The sequence below is a fragment of the Hipposideros armiger genome, unplaced genomic scaffold, assembly GCF_001890085.2.
Source record: "Hipposideros armiger isolate ML-2016 unplaced genomic scaffold, ASM189008v1 scaffold_752, whole genome shotgun sequence".
Lineage (NCBI taxonomy): Eukaryota > Metazoa > Chordata > Mammalia > Chiroptera > Hipposideridae > Hipposideros > Hipposideros armiger.
In genome coordinates, this window is record NW_017732102.1 from 669,551 (window position 1) to 684,630 (window position 15,080).

The window sequence follows — 15,080 nt, forward strand, 5'->3', positions numbered from 1 at the left end:
AGAGGAGAGGAGAGACGGGGCCTTGGTGAAAGCAATAAAACTCAGACCGCTTCCTTGGAGAGATAGCGGCGGCTATAATGCGCTGGGGGGATCAGGGGTTTATTTGCAGATCCTGGATAAAAGATGATATATCGACACAGTTTAGAGTGTCACTGCGCCTGGCCTCTCAGGAAGCCACAAGTACGTATTTCCTGAAATATCGGCCAATACAATATCTAATCCGCACGCCACTTAAGCACGAGAGGGGAACCTCAGCATCTCACACGTTCTCGCCTGGCTTCCTAGTTCTGGGTGGGGAAGACCCCACCCGGGCAGGATCTGGTGCTCTTGGACGCCCCCTCCCTTGGCCTTTGTCTTCAGTGCAAGTAATCACTTAGTGATGGACCTTAATAAATACTGTCCTTATGCTCGGTAAATATTGGATTAGCTTTTCAATGGCCAGGCTCTTGAAAAGGCTCGAGAAATCCACACCAGGTCTCAACTAAGCCCAACAGTCAATAGGTAAGGAAAATAAGTGATTTCCCTGGCTGGGGTGGGGGCGTTGAGAAGAGGGTTCCTACTCTTAATCGAGTTATCTGATTCTACTAAATATGATAGTAGTACTAAATAGGAAAAGGGGGAGAGCCCAAATTTTGGATTAGCTGGAATTTCCACCATCTCTGGTGCTCCTTAGGGTTGAATCACTTAGCCCAAGGGGGGCATGTGTGGGTTCTATTTTTATTTCCACAGCGCTCAGCATGAACTTCTCCTTTAGCACATATTTTTTGGGAGGCTACTTATGGGAATTTCTGACACGGTTATTGGAGGAGGGACATGACCCAAATGATCTCCGACTGTCCTGCTCTAATTTGGACTGCTTAGGTGAGGCAAGAATGGGCAAAATCCTTGGAAGCTCTGCTCTGTCTCCCTGTTACTGAATTTTGCTAACAAAATGATGCTGGAGACAATGAGAATTAAAGAGGAAGTCCCTCTTTCCTCCAACACGGGGTAAAGGGGGGAGGCGGGGCTGTAAACGAAGTTTCTCAGCTGGTTTTCCGTCGCACAGGGATGCCAGTGGGATCCCTGCTCATAATTCGAATGACATGGGGCTAGTAACTGAGCGGTGCTGCTGGGTGGACGTGGCCTCAGAACCAGCCGCGGAGATCGAGCCCTAGGCCTAGGACTGAGGGGGCCCCTTGGACTCCCCAAGCTTTCTCTGCGGTGCGTGGAAGGGTGGCTCCGTGCACGGAGGCGTCAGGATGCGTCGGGTGCGGGAATCAGGGAACTGGATTTTCATCTACCCTGGAGCGGAGAAGCCCGAGGGGGCCGAGCATCCCCCAGGCCCATGGCACCCGGTCTTCTGAGCCCGCACAATCCGACGGCTTCAACGCAGGGCTCCAGGACAGGAGAAGCCTAGTTGCCAGCTCCGTAGCATGGGAGCATGCAAAGTGTGCGCCATGAGCCCAAACACTGAAGGCCTGAGCTCTAGAGTTACAGCGGATACAGGCAGAAAAGGCAGAGGGGCGCGGGGAGGGCGAGAGAGATCTCTCCATTGTGAGAGATCCAGAGATCTAGCTCTCAGTGTGTCACGGGGCCTAGGCGGGGCAAGCACCCTCTGAAGCCATCAAAGACAGGGGTTGCTTTTTTCCCCTCCTCCAACCTCCTCCCCAATAGATATAGCACGAATTTTTAATGCGTCTTCCTTTCACAGACAACAATAAAGTGTTTGAAAGCCGGACACAATTTGGGTTTTGTGCGGGTCCCTCCTCGCGCTCCCTCGGCCCAGCTGGCCATATGGAATCCAGCATGGAGCCCGAGGATGACAAAGGGACCCAGTGACAGGCCCAACAAAACCCCAAGGAGACTTCTGCCTGACTCCGGGATTCACTGCCTGCGATAAGCGCGCTGAATGGTGCGGGTAGGGGTTGGGTAGGGGGTGGGGTGGGGGGGCGGGCCCCTTCTCCCTCTTCCCCTCGCTCGGTCCCCTGAGACCCATTCTCAGTCCCTTTTTAATATGCACGCCTCTAACATCCCCTGCTCCTAGCTCTCCCATTGTGCCGTTTTGTGAGGCCCGCTGTAGATTTGGCGAAGATAGACTGCCTAAGCGGACCTTGCGCCTGGTGCGCTCCCAGGGCGCTGGGGTTAGGGCCACACAAGGCTCCGCGAGCGTTTTTATTGACTCCATGGGGGCCCGAGGACAGAAAGAGGCGGGCGCGGGGCCGACCTCTCTGGTTCCAGGCCGCGCTAGCACACATCCAGACCGCAGGCCCACGCGGGCCTGGCCACCGCCCCAAACACTCCCTCAAAGCACACACTCAGTGGAAGCCTGTGAGAATTTGGACTTTCCACGCCGACTCTTTCCTCCATGGAGGCTTGGGGGCTCCTATACTCAATCTTGGCTCCCCGAGAAGCCCTAGGGCCAAGAATAGAGTCTTGCGGGCTGTGGCTCAGGCCTCCTGTCAACTCCATTCCAGGAGGCTCAGAAAATCTCAACTCCCTTTCCTGGGGATTCGGGGGTTACAGGGAAGTTACTAGTGGGATGTTGAATGGTTGGTACCAGCACAAGTTGGGCATGCACAACAAACGACTAGGGAGAAAATTCTGGCCTTTACAAACAGCAATAAATAAAAACCCCAAGCGTTTCCAAGCTAGTGTGGGGAACAAAGGGAGGCTTTTCAGCATTTAGGAAAACCTGGATGAACCCAGATGAACCTGGAGATGTGAAAGGATATTTAGGAGGATATTACAAGGACTCTCGGGTCCTCAATTATCCAGGGGCGGTGTACAATGCGGGAATAACGGGTAATCACGTCCCTGGGCCTGTTGCGCTGAGTGCTATTGACGCACAGATTTGGTCATACGGATAATCATGTTTGCTTTAGATATTGAATTAAACCTGATCATCAACCAGAGGGAATGAGAAAGTCAGCTGGGACTGCTCCTTTTGCTCAGCCTCCTCGCCCCGCCTGCCCCTCCAGCCACGAAGGTGGAGCTGGTGAAGGAACGAGAGATACAATTTCCTAATGGGGCTGACTTTCAATCCCGAGGCGGCTCAGAGCGCCTGCTGGGCTCTGAGCTACAGAACCCTGGGTATTTTCGGAAATCCATGAGATAGAGGAGGGAGGCACCCCTCCCCCCAAGTCCGCAGGGCCCCCTGAGACGCTCCCCCGCGCGGGCAAGTGTGCACCAGCATCCGCCCAGGAGATCTCTCTGTGACGAGAGTGGGATGGAATCAGTAGTCTACTAGAGAAGGACTGATGCGCCCTCCCCTGGGCGAACCCGGGGCTGTTTGCTCACTTCCCACTCCTCTCACCCCAGTCCTGGAAGCCTGGGCCCACCACCGCACCTCCAAACCCCTACTTTCTAGCAAGCAAGTCACCCAGCTTCACGCCCAAAAGCTCGCCTGAGGGACCACGCGCAGCCAAAGGCCAGGAGGGGAAGAGGATCGAGATCAAGTGCAGGGCAGGGGGCTGGAAACCCGAACTCGGCGCGGGCGGGAGGGAGGGGAGCCGCCGTTAGCAGGGATTGCCACTGGCTCCCGCTCCCTGGCTCTCCCCAGCCAACGAGTCTATAGGAGGCGCTGCATCCCACTCCCTCCCCCGCGTCCCGGTCCCCGTGTCCTTCCTTATTGCCAAAACCTCGAGCGCCCAGAAACCCTCCCCACGACCCCAAACCCATTTCTTGGAGCGGTCTCTTAGGCCGCCTCAGGTCCGCGGATTTTAAAAGGGGGGTGGGGAATAGAAAGAAAGCCGACCAGTCTCAGCCTCAAGCCCTCCCCCTCTTCTTAGCGCGAGGTAAATCAAATGCAACAAAGTGAAAGTCATCGAGTGTAGTGGCTTCAACAGCTTCTCAGGCTGAAGGAGCCACTCATAGATTTGGGCGAGCGAGGGGGGCTTACTCCCTCGCCTTTGCGTTTTCCAAAGTCATTTTTTCTGCCAAAGTCAGGACGCCGCTGCCCCGGATTCAGACAGCGAGAGGCGAGGCGAGAGGCCCCGGAGAGAGCGGGCGACCCCGGGCTTCGGGTCTACAGATCGCAGGCCCGAGGCCAAACACTCCTTCCTCAGCCCGGGGTCCGAGGTTCCGGGCCTCGCCCTCCCGCCCAAGTGAATCCTGTCCGGGAGCCTTTCCTGTGCCCCTGGTACACCTGGCCGGGTCTCCGTTCCGGGCCTGGACAGGAAGCGCGGGGAAGAGAGCTGCAAGCGGCCTGGCCAGGGTTCTTGCCCGAAACCTCGGCCTGGCGCAGGACGACAAAAACAAACGGGAGGGCCGGGCTTGGTTTTTTTAAACACAGGATTTTTATTAAAATTCTTATTTAAAAAATCGAAAGCTTTCAGCGCCCGGCGCTCTTGGAGAACCGCACCGAACCTCTGAGCTCCAAGTTCCGGGGCCCAGGACCCAGACGATGGGCAGGGGGCTTCACGCCTACACATTTGTCCTTTTTAATATTTAACAAATGTTTACACTGAACAAAATAAAAAAGAAAATAAGAAAGCAGAGGTAACCAAACATAAGCAAACAAAAACAAACCACGAAGAAAGGAGTTGGGCCTCCAGGGGGAACAGGCCCATCCTGAAGGTCATTTTGGCAACAATCACCACCGATATTTACAACGAAAGGCGAAATCTGCCACCAGTTGTCAGAACGTTTACATGGCCATAAATATTTAGCATTTTCTTATATAAAAAAGAGAAAAACCCTTTATATTTTAAAAGTGTTCTCCACTTGCTTTAGAAGAAGACCGTTGACAATATCGCTACTCACACAAACATATTTTACAAAATTCACAAGAGCAGGGGGAGAGAAAGGCGGATTGGTCTTTTTCTCGTTCTCAAGTGAGGACTTTAACGCTGGGACGATCTGGTCCCCCCGAAGAGAGGCAAGAAGCAAAGCTGCGCAAACATTCTGTAAACACGGCTTATAGTCCAGCCCTCTCCAAAGATTCAAAAGGAGAGAGGGACGCGGCAGCGCTTGGTAGATGGTATCTGCCACTCCAAGGAGGCGCAGGCAACCTCCCTGCGCTTCCCCAACGGAGCCGAGAGTCAACTCGACTCAATGATGATGATGATGATGATGATGATGATGATGATGATAATAATAATAATAATAATAATAATAACCACCGTAAGGACCAAGTCCTCCTTGCCGACGCCTGGATGGGGCCTGGGTCTGGGGCCGCGGGTCTCGGAGGGGCGGCGCTCACCAAGTCCACTGCTGGGCTGGGACCAGGGGGTGAGCTGTTGGGTACTGGGGGGTGCCGGCCGAGCTGTACTGGGCGTTGTACTGCATGTGCTGCAGAGACTGCGCGCTGTAAGCCGAAAAGGGAATGCCCGCCTGGAAGGTGGCAGCTGCCAGGTCCTGGGCTTTGAGCGCGTGGCACGGTTTACCGTCCCTGACCAAAACGGGCACGGCCACCCGGCGCGGTGAGGGCAAGGGCGTCACCTCCATACCTTTCTCGGCCCGGGCGCGCTTCATCTTGTAGCGGTGGTTCTGGAACCAGATCTTGACCTGCGTGGGAGTGAGGCGGATGAGGCTGGCCAGGTGCTCACGCTCCGGAGCCGACAGGTACCGCTGCTGCCGGAAGCGCCGCTCCAGCTCATAGGTCTGAGCTTTAGAGAAGAGCACCCGCCGCTTCCGCTTCTTGCCCGCGTCCTCCCCGCTGCCCGGGGTCTCCTTGTCATTGTCCGGTGATTCATCGGCCGAAGGCTCGGGAGACTTGGAGCTCGAGTCCTGGGGCGCCGCGCCGGCCGCCAGCCCGTGCACTGCGGGAGAGAGAAGCGCATCAGGCACCTGGAGGCCGCGCGCCGGTTGGGCCAGACATTGCGCGCTGAAATCCTCTGTGCCCCATCGGCCCTCCGCGCCTCACAGCCCAACCCCACCGTCTTTGCCTAGCCCCCCGCCCTGCTCAACTCCTGACGAAGCCGTTGGCGTCCTCCAGGGGAAAGAGGAGAAGCTGCAGGAGTGGGGACTCGGGGCTCATGTTTCTAGGGGTTTGCACAGTGTGGGTGCGTATTTGGGGTGGGTGGCGCTCGGAGAATATCATCGTGGGTTAAGGGCTTCGGCCCCCTTAAGCAGTTTCCTTTCCGGAGAAACGTGGGTAGATTTTTAAAAGAAAACCCCCACAATCCGGGCATTGATCGGCTAGGCCATTTAAGGCAGGGTTTTAGGGGCTTCAGTTTTTTGCTTTCGGACTTTCTCCACACCCTCCGCATCGCACAAAGCGTCCTGTATGATCGTTCAGGGGGCAGAGTGAGCTATTTATACTCGGGCCACCGAGAGCCTCCCCCACCCGAGGCTTGCTGGCTCACTCCAGTGCTCCAGGCCAGTCCCTCCCGGCTCTCGGAATGGGGAGCGGCGTGGGGGTGGGGAGTGGGCTACAGCAGGAGCCATCAGTCCCAGTCGACTTCTGTAACCAGCCTTGGGAGGTATTCCCCTCCCCTCTTCCTCTTAATTTCTCTTTGAAAAAAATATCTGAGACCATGTCCTTTTCTGGGACTAGTGGCTCTTGACAAGGAGGAAAGAGTTTGGGCATCCTAAACAAGTGTTAAAAATCTTTCTAGCGGAGCAGGGTGAGGGATCCGGGCTTCAATGGCTCCTTCCGCTTTCTCCCCCCAGTGTCCAGCGTGGGCTTTGGCCACAGGAATAGAGGCGGCCACGACCAGGGCAGATAAGTTTCGCTACTTACGGGAGTACTGGAGGCCTTCGGTGCTGGCCAGCCAGCGTGTATATGGGTTGTCGCTGCTGTCGTAGAAGGGGTTCTTCAGGGGCAGGCTCTGCACAGTGTCCAGGGCTCCCTGTCCTAGCGGCCCGGCTCTCTTGGCGGGCTCCGGCCCTTCGCTCTCCTCCTCTGGCCCTTCGGCCACCGAGCCCTCCTCATCGTTGGTGTCCGGCAGGTCCAAGATGTCCTTGACCGAAAACCCCGTCTTTGTGTTGGTCAGCGACATGGCTCGGGACCCGGGAATTTATGCCGCAAAGTTGTAGCTTCACTTGGTCAAATCGTGGCGCTCCCCAGTTGGGGCAAGGAGGGGGTAATGGGGGATGGGGTTGGGGAGGGGAGGAGGGGTGAGCTTTAATTATTGAAATAAGTATTTTTTAAAAAGAGAAATAAACTATGGGGAAAGGGAAGGGGGGCGGGGAGCCCACCGCCTGTGTTCTCCGAAAGCACGAAGAAACGGATGCAGGGAGCTGAGCAACCCGTGCACCGGGCCCTAGTTTGTAACTCCAGGAGGGGTGCCAAGGCGGCGTCAGCTCGGGCTCCGGCAGCCGCTCGGCGCGCGGTGGCGGCTGGTGGCGAGGAAAAAATGGGCCATTGCCCGAGCGATCAGTCCATATAAGGCTGGGCTCCACTCGCGAACCTGGGGCGGGGGGAGAGGGGGGGGAAAAAGAGGGAGGGAAAAAGAGAGGGAGGGAGGGGGAGCGAGTGAGGGAGCGAGAGAAGGGTGGAAAAAAAAGGGGGACACATTAAAACGCAAAGGTTGGACACGTGTGGGCGGGTCTTGGAAGTCAAGTGGATGAAGACAGTATTTGCAGATGTGAAATTGTGGGTTTTGGGGAGCTTCGCGCTCCCAGCCAACGGCCCTCTAGAGCAAGATGAGAGGTGTAACGTGTCAATTAATTGCAAAGACCGGGCGAGCCTTTTTTAACCCAGTATTTACATACAAAGGACCACAGCCTTGCTCGCGAGTCCACACACTTGAAAGCGCCGTTTTAACAAATTGCATTTTTAAAAAAGCAGGGGAGGAGGAGGGAAAACAAAACAAACCGAGAGGAGGAAAAAAAATCATTCACAGGTTCCTACCTCCCTGCCCCCGCGCGCCCGCCTCCCAGCAAGTCGGAAAATTGGCGATTTGTGGCGCCTTTGGAAAGGGGGGAGGGGGCGAAGGCTGAGCCGAGGAAATCTCTCCTTCCCATAGCTGGTGGCTCCCTAAACAAGATCCGGTTCAAATGGCAAGAGCCCAACTTCTGTAAGCCTCCTAGGTCAATATTTTGGTTGAGGCTTAAGGATGAGTACTAGAAATGACAAGGCAAGTAATTGATTCTAGTTAACGCCAAAAGAGCCCGCAACCCGAGAGGGAACCGCTGGGGCTGGCCGGAGCCACCATCAGGCAACAACCCGCCCCTCCTTCAGCCGCCCTTTATTTGCTAAAGACTTATTTATTTCCATCACTCCGTCTCCCCTTCACCCCCTCCATTTCTTTGCGGCGGAGGACCGCGCAGTTCTTTTGCGGCTGTGAGGGCCTCCAGGCGAGGGGCGGGGTGGGGGGTGGGTAACTCTAACTTAGGGTTCCGACCCCGGCTTCGCAGCCTCGCGGATCCGCAGGCCGCGTTTTCCCGGTGGAGGGAAGGGCAGACAGTCCCGCAACCTTCCTTCCCTCTATTATGCCTCCCGCTCGGGTCCCTCCCTCTTCAGCCTCCTGCAGTGGCGGAGCCACGGGATACCAGAGTGGGAAGGGGGCGGGGGGGCTGGCTTCAGCCCGGGTGAGGACCTGCGAAAGCCGCGGGGGAGGGAGTAGCAGAGCGGGTGGATGATGCAGCGTTTTCTTCTCCCAAGCGAGTCCTTTAATTTCGTCTCCTTTTGGGCGCCCCAGGAGACGCGTCCCGAGGACACGCTACAGGCTCCCAGCCTGCCAGCCTGGAGACTGAACTTTCCTGGGACAGCTCGCCCTCCTCCGCGCTTCACTTCCCGCTCCTCTCTCCTGCTCCCCTTTGGGGGGTGGGGGGGGGGAGGTTTGCTTCCTGGTACTCGTCCGCCCCCGAAAAAGCGTCGGGAGAGTGTTTTGCCTGGGGGCGGGAGGGGCAGACATAGTCGCTCGCGGGAGTCGGGTCTCGCCTCCCCCTCAGCCGGTAGCCAGGGCCGCCGCAGCGCGGGCCCAGCGGAGCACGCGGGCGCGTCCTCCTCGCGCGCAGCTGCGATTGCCGCCGCACCCCGGTCGCCCCAGGGTTGCCAGCGCCCGGCGAGGGCGCCTCTTCCCAAGCCGCTCGGCGGCTTTCTGCAGCCCTTGCTGCCTCGCCCCCAGTATGTGACGTGGGTGACAATGGCCCAGGTTAGAGCTAGCCCCTCGTCGGCGCGTCCTGGGTGGTCGGACCCCGGCAAACACAAATACAAACCGATTGCTAAGCTGCGGACAATGAGCGAAATGTAGACAAATGTCCCGCTCCCGTTGGAAGCCTTTGTCCCGGCTCGGTTTTTGCATTTATTTCAGTGGCGAAATAATACATGATTGACGCTCTCTTTCAATGTGTCCTAACTGTTTGGAATAAATCTAAGGTTGTTCCTAGTTGTCATGGCATTCAACCCTTTTCAATGGACTATCTCTTCATTCATTTCTGAATCCGTCCACAATATTAAGGAAACCCCTTCATGTCGACGCTCCCCATTCCGCTTTCTCCTTCCCCCCCCCCCTCCATTCTACCTCTTTCCTCTTTTTTCCCCCTTCAAGAATTAGAAACTGGTTTGAATCGTGTTCCTCGAACCCATTACTTTTCGTGCTTTTCTCTCTCTCTCCAGTCTCTGTCTTTCTCAGGTTCCCTCCCCCTTGTTTCTCCCTAGCCCCTCACGTGGGAGTTGTCTACCCAGTCCAGTAGGAGGAGGAAAGTTGGTTCTCCAGGAGTAGGGGGCCCGGAGTTTGGAAGAAGGGGCGGGTGGGCCTGCCCCAGCCATTGTTACTCAGCTGCTAAATAAATAACTGGCCAGAAAAAAGTTCCTCAATCTAAGCACTGCAGAAAAGATCTTCCTATGGTCCTTGCTCTTATTCCTACGACCCAAGAGGGTGGGGTGGGTGGGGTGTCGCCTGGGGACCAGGGCAGGCTCCAGGGATGGGGAAGGGCCAGGCTAGTTCTTGGGTTGGGTGGAAAATGGTCTTTTGACAAGAAGTGCTGAGGAGCTCCCCCAACGCGGGTCTTTTTGCGTGTCCCCTGAGCCATCTTTGGCGGGAGGAACCACCCCCAGATGCCTTCCTGGGAGACTGTTCATTTCCTCACCTTGGAACCACCTGGTTCCATTTAGCTTCCAACTTCTTCCCTTCCCTCAACAGTGGGCCCTTCTCACTGGATCTAATCAGCACAGACACTGTTGATCAAGTCCCCTCCCTTCCTTCCGTCTGGGGGCCTCTACCGAAGCGCACCCATTTTCCTTTGGGAATTCAGGCTCCGGGGAATTGATCCTGGAGAGGGAGTGCTGACAATGGCGCATTGAGAAGGAGGGCCCCAGCCCTCCTTCACTGAAAGTCAGGCTCCTCAGGGCACCTGCCCCTTGACCTCAACCAACTCGAGTTTTTCCATGCTTCGGGTCTCAGGGTCCTCTTCCAAGAGCACTGGCAGGTCCACACTTCCCCTGATCGCACAGGCCAGTGCCTGGATCTCTGCTCCCTCCCCACCCTCTCACGGGCATTTGCTTGTCATTCTTCCCCGGCCTTGGGCCAGAAAGGCAGGGAGGGAGTTGGGAGCCTCCGCCTTGCCTCCTGCCACCAAGCTCTGCGCTTTGGATCCGCTGCACTAAGTGTCTCTCTCCTGGGACCTCGTGAGTCCATTTTCCCCATCGCTTAGTCGCCCATGTAGTTCCCGCGTCTGCTACCCAAGCGCTGATATTTGCAATTGCAAAGGCGCAGGAAGGCCTCTGGGAGGCTCGTAATTGAAGGGGAGAAACTCCGCTTGTGAGAGGAAGATCATAAAATGCAAGTCCCCTGGGAGTGGCCTGCAGACCTCAGGAGGCTGGTGAGAGACCAGCTGGAGGCTAGAGGCAAGTCCGGTGCCCAACACGCTTCAGGGTCTCCCGGGTTTCCTGCGGCTGGAATAGCGGGGGCCAGGCACCTAACACCTTTCCACACAAATTAACCAAGTGATTGTATTTGGAGGACTCCCTAAAAGGTCTCCCCAGAAGCACCACAGCCTGGCCTTTAGAGTCTGGGATGTCCTGTTCAGCGAGATCCAGCACACCCAGCAGGCTGAGAAGACCAGGCCCCGCACTCCTGCCCCTTCTCCAGAGTCATCGCTATCCCCACCCTGTGGGCTCTGAACGTATCAGCGTTCGCTAACACCAGTTTCAGCTCTACGTGGATATGCTCTAGTCTGCCCAGCTCAGATTTTTTTTTTCAGATTCTTTAGTAAATTCTTTCCAGGTTCCATCTGGCAGCGAAGAAAAAAAATGTCCTGAGTTCCAACAGGCCGGGGTTTGGGCTTTTGCTGCAAACTTGGGGACAAAGTTGAGACAGGTGCTGCAAATTTGATCACAGCATGTTCTAGGCCGGAGCGAGACAGGCTTGGTTCTCTAGGTGTACAAATACCACCTAGCACTCCTGCCAGGGTCACCTGAGCAGCCGTTGGTCCTCTGCCCCTGGTCTTTATTCTCAGCGTTGAGGCTCCAGGTTCTTTACAAATCTCGAACTCTGTATTCCTTCTTCCCTTTAGGATGGGCACAAAGGGAGTCGCAGGCCCCGAAAGGAGGTGGGGGAGGGGAGGAAGAAACTCTCTACCTGGAGGCTAGAGGGAACCTCCTTTGGGAGGCATCACAGGCCGCTAAGATGCTCTCTGCTGCCCAGGGCTTCGGAGGGACTGAGCGCAGGCAGCTGGAGAGGGCGGCGGGGTGCTGAACAATCGGCGGAGGCCCAGGAGGGGAGATGAATGTACACAGGCTAAGTGGCCCCACTCCAGGACAAGTGGCCCTCCAAGTCGGCCCAGTGTTTACCTGTTTACTTTCCCAGGTAGCTCAAACACGAGCGCCTTTTCCGAGCTCCGGAGCCTGGGGCGGCACTGGTGCGCGGTGCGTCCCCAGCTTCTCACTTCTCCACACATCGGCTTTACGCCCGCTATTGGGGGAGGGGGGAGGTCTAAACAGCAGCAAACAGGGCAGAAAAGAAGATACTTTGGGAAAGTGAGACGAGGCCTGGGAACACCCCAATCCTGGGAGCCTGGCTCGGTGGGCCTGTAGATGAAGTGGGCGTGCTGGGGTAGCATCAAGCTCCGCCCCCACCTCTTTACCTCGGTTCTGGGATTCAGGGCCACTTGGGAGGCGCTCTGCTCACATCCTTCCCTTTTCAGGCTGGTGAAAGCTTGCTGAGTAGGTGTGTTCTCCAGAGGAGTTTAGGGCAGGAAAAGTCCAAGTCGGGGGGTACTTGGGGGCCAGCTCTAAAGGGGGGGGTGGCCTTGAGGAGCCCAAAGCTTGGGCAGCCCTAGGCAGCACCACTCGGCCTCCTCACCCACAAAAGGGCTTCCAGTCATTAAAAATACAAGGTCTTTTCCCTTTATTTGGAAACATTAATTTGTTTGATTTCATTTCTTTTCTTTTTTTGGAATGAAAAGAGATTGAAAAGAAACTCCTTCCCTGGTACAGTGTGTGACTGAGCTGTCAGCCTCCCCCCATCCCATCTCAGATAACAGCCTTCAAGTGGATTAGTTTATTGTCTGGTTAGCGCCAAGGTGCAAGCGTTTGTCTTCATTCACTCCCGAAACAAAGCGCGTTGCACCTTCCTGCTCCGGCGAGGATTAGCCCGCGCGGACACAAAGGTTTTGTCGGAGAGGAAAGGTTTATTTCATAGCGGGTTGGAGACTCGGAACGTGGCATGCACTCGAAATCAATGGAATACGTCGCCCAACCTGCTCCTTGAGTCTGGCGATAAAGCCGCTCACCTTTAAGATGCAAACCTCCAAAACGGCCCAAAAGGCGTCTCTGACGTTAAGCGGTGGAGCAGGCACTGCAGAAGCAGGGGTGTCAGCTTTGGTGTCTCGGATGAAAGAAGTCGAGGAGTGTGGCCCAGGATACCACCCCAAGCGGAACCTTTCCCAACCAGAAAACTGAGTCAGGTTTTTCTCCGATGAGTCCAAGCACCAAAGGGCATCGCCTTCTGCCCCCTGGAAAAGGCAGCTGAGGTCCCTGGAAGTCCCTGCAGCCTGTGGAGCCGCAGAGTGGAGCGACTGAGTTGGGGAGGCCTAAAGCCCTATCAGTGTGCAACTTCCATGAGACGAGACCATGATAAGGGCTGGGCAGGAGAGACCCGCGGCCATTGGACAGATGGACCAGGCAGGGCTAGTATGAAGGGAAAGGAAATCTCAGCCCACATTGGGCTCAAGACGGACGTGAGTGTTTTATTTCTTTGGCCCATATTGTGGTAACCCTTAATATTGCCCTAGGATGAGAAGAATGAGTGGGTGACTTCCAGGACAGCCCTTTCAAGTTACCAAGAAGGTGTCGGTCAGGGAAATTTTTCAGACCTAGAGACAAAGCTCTGATTCTATCTGGTGAAAAGCCCCTCCCCTCCCCCGTTCCTCCAGGACACAACACAGGAACTCTGTTAAGCCATGGAGAGAAGAATTGATCTTGGAACCTAGAGCCTGGAGTCCCCATGTTAAATTAATTGTGGGTGCAGTACGCAGGAACCCAAGTGAGTTACCCCACTTCTTTTTTCAAGGTGAAATACAAATTTTCCCAATTAGCTGCCTCAAAAGAAAAAAAAAGCAGATATCTCCTGAGGACATAAATTGTAACAGAAATTAGGATTTCTCTTTCTATTAATCAGCTTCATTGTGCGGGCGTAAGACCCCGCGGACATATGTTAGGGCTTTGATAAATGCACTTTAATGAGATCTTTGAAAATGCATCCAATAAAATAAAAGGCGAGAAATGCCGTTTAACTTTCATGGATGTTAAATTGAACACGAAATGTGGCTCGGGGCGCACTACAAAATGGAACCGGCCTCACTCCAATATTTTCTTTTAAAACGCAGCTCTAAGCCCCCCTCGGGCCAAATGAGCTGTCTCAGCCAATCCATTGTCACCGGTTTATTGGGGGAACCAAACACCACGTCCCCTTGGGCGAACCCCTTTGCTTCATTCGTTCGCGCTGCTCTAACGATTAAATATGTTACAATGAGATTACGCATCGTCAGTGTTGCCTTCAGGAACGTTCTTCCAGCCATGCCCTACCTTCCCCCATAAGGGCGATTTCAATGCAGGAGACTTGGGTTTCTCAAGGAAACATGGCATTGAAAGCACGTTCTTATCTGAATTTACTTCTTAACACGTGACAAACTCGTTACCACTGGACTCAGGAAAAACAAGCAGCCTCTCCTAACAGGTTAGAATGCAGCAATTAAAGGTGGGCCAGGAGGACTGAGGTGAAATGCAGTCATCGCCGGCGCAGAGAAGCCGGGCTCTCCGCCTGCGCTGAAAAGGGCTGGGGCCTGGAAGCACAGGGAACCGACCCGCGAGGGCTCTCGGACACAAGAAGAGGGTGCGCGGGGGTGGGGGGTGGGGGGGTACCTGGGGTTTTCCCTCTCATTTCGCCAATCTGAGCACCAGATGTCCACAACCCTCCTCCAGATACAACGCCCCCTTTCCACACCCAAGCACCACCGAAGTCGAAGGCGTGAGAGGCGCGAAGGGGCCTTCTTTCTCCTTGCTGTGTGTGTGTGTGCGTGTGCGCGCGCGCGCGCGCGCGCGCGCGTGTGTGTGTGTGTGTGTGTGGTTGGAGAAGAGGGGGCGCCCCTCGGAGACCAGGACCTCAACAGACCCCACTGGGACTCATTTCTGATCCTCTGGCGATCTCTACTGACGCAAATGAGAACTGTCCCGCTCCTGGCGCGGCCCGGGAGACACTCGACCCCTCAAAGTCCAAGCTGGAGCTGCCTCCCCAGCGACCCCCGACAGCTGCTCAAGTCCCCGGCCCTAGTCCTTCCTTATCCCCCTCCTCACAGCCTCGCACCTCTTAGCCCATTTCTGACCAGGAAGAAACCCCTTTCTCCACTAGGCGCCATTTCCAAATTACCTTCGGGACTTCTGCCTCTGCCTGAACCCCCAATCACGAGACCTCCACGGCGCACAGGGGAAGACTTACCCGGCGGAGGTAGGTGCCGAGCCGGCCTCTTCCTTACAGCGGCGCCGTTAGCGGAGGAGCATCCCGCACTCGGCAGTGGGGAGGGGACTGACAAGGCGCCCCGCGCGCCCGCTCCGCCTTTCGGTCTTCGGCTCTGCGGCTATAGCCCCGCCGCATTTCCAGGCGGGTCTTTATCTAGCCCTCCACCTACTGGACCCCCCTTTCACGTGCCCCTCCCCCACCGCGCGCCCTCCGGGCGGAGCTTGTAGGATTGCGGCGCTCTCCGCGCTGCCCCCC

General features: G+C 56.0%; 1 protein-coding gene across 4 annotated transcripts in view; it reads right to left on the minus strand.

Moving 5' to 3' along the window:
- Window positions 1-4,251: 4,251 nt before the first annotated feature.
- NKX2-2 (NK2 homeobox 2) overlaps window positions 4,252-15,080 on the minus strand; it is an 11,477-nt gene continuing 648 nt past the window's right edge. The window contains exons 1-5 of one of the 4 annotated variants that reach the window (XM_019628163.1): window positions 12,601-13,145; window positions 11,953-12,099; window positions 11,660-11,801; window positions 6,662-7,331; window positions 5,080-5,738 (exon numbers count right to left, since the gene is read on the minus strand). In XM_019628163.1, the coding sequence (XP_019483708.1) occupies window positions 5,176-5,738; window positions 6,662-6,920 (822 nt within the window). In that variant the 5' untranslated portion in view covers window positions 6,921-7,331; window positions 11,660-11,801; window positions 11,953-12,099; window positions 12,601-13,145 and the 3' untranslated portion in view covers window positions 5,080-5,175. Of the gene's footprint in view, window positions 5,739-5,886; window positions 6,192-6,661; window positions 7,332-11,659; window positions 11,802-11,952; window positions 12,100-12,600; window positions 13,146-14,804; window positions 14,904-15,080 lie in introns of those variants that run through there. The other 3 variants (XM_019628161.1, XM_019628162.1, XM_019628164.1) reach the window with 3 other exon arrangements.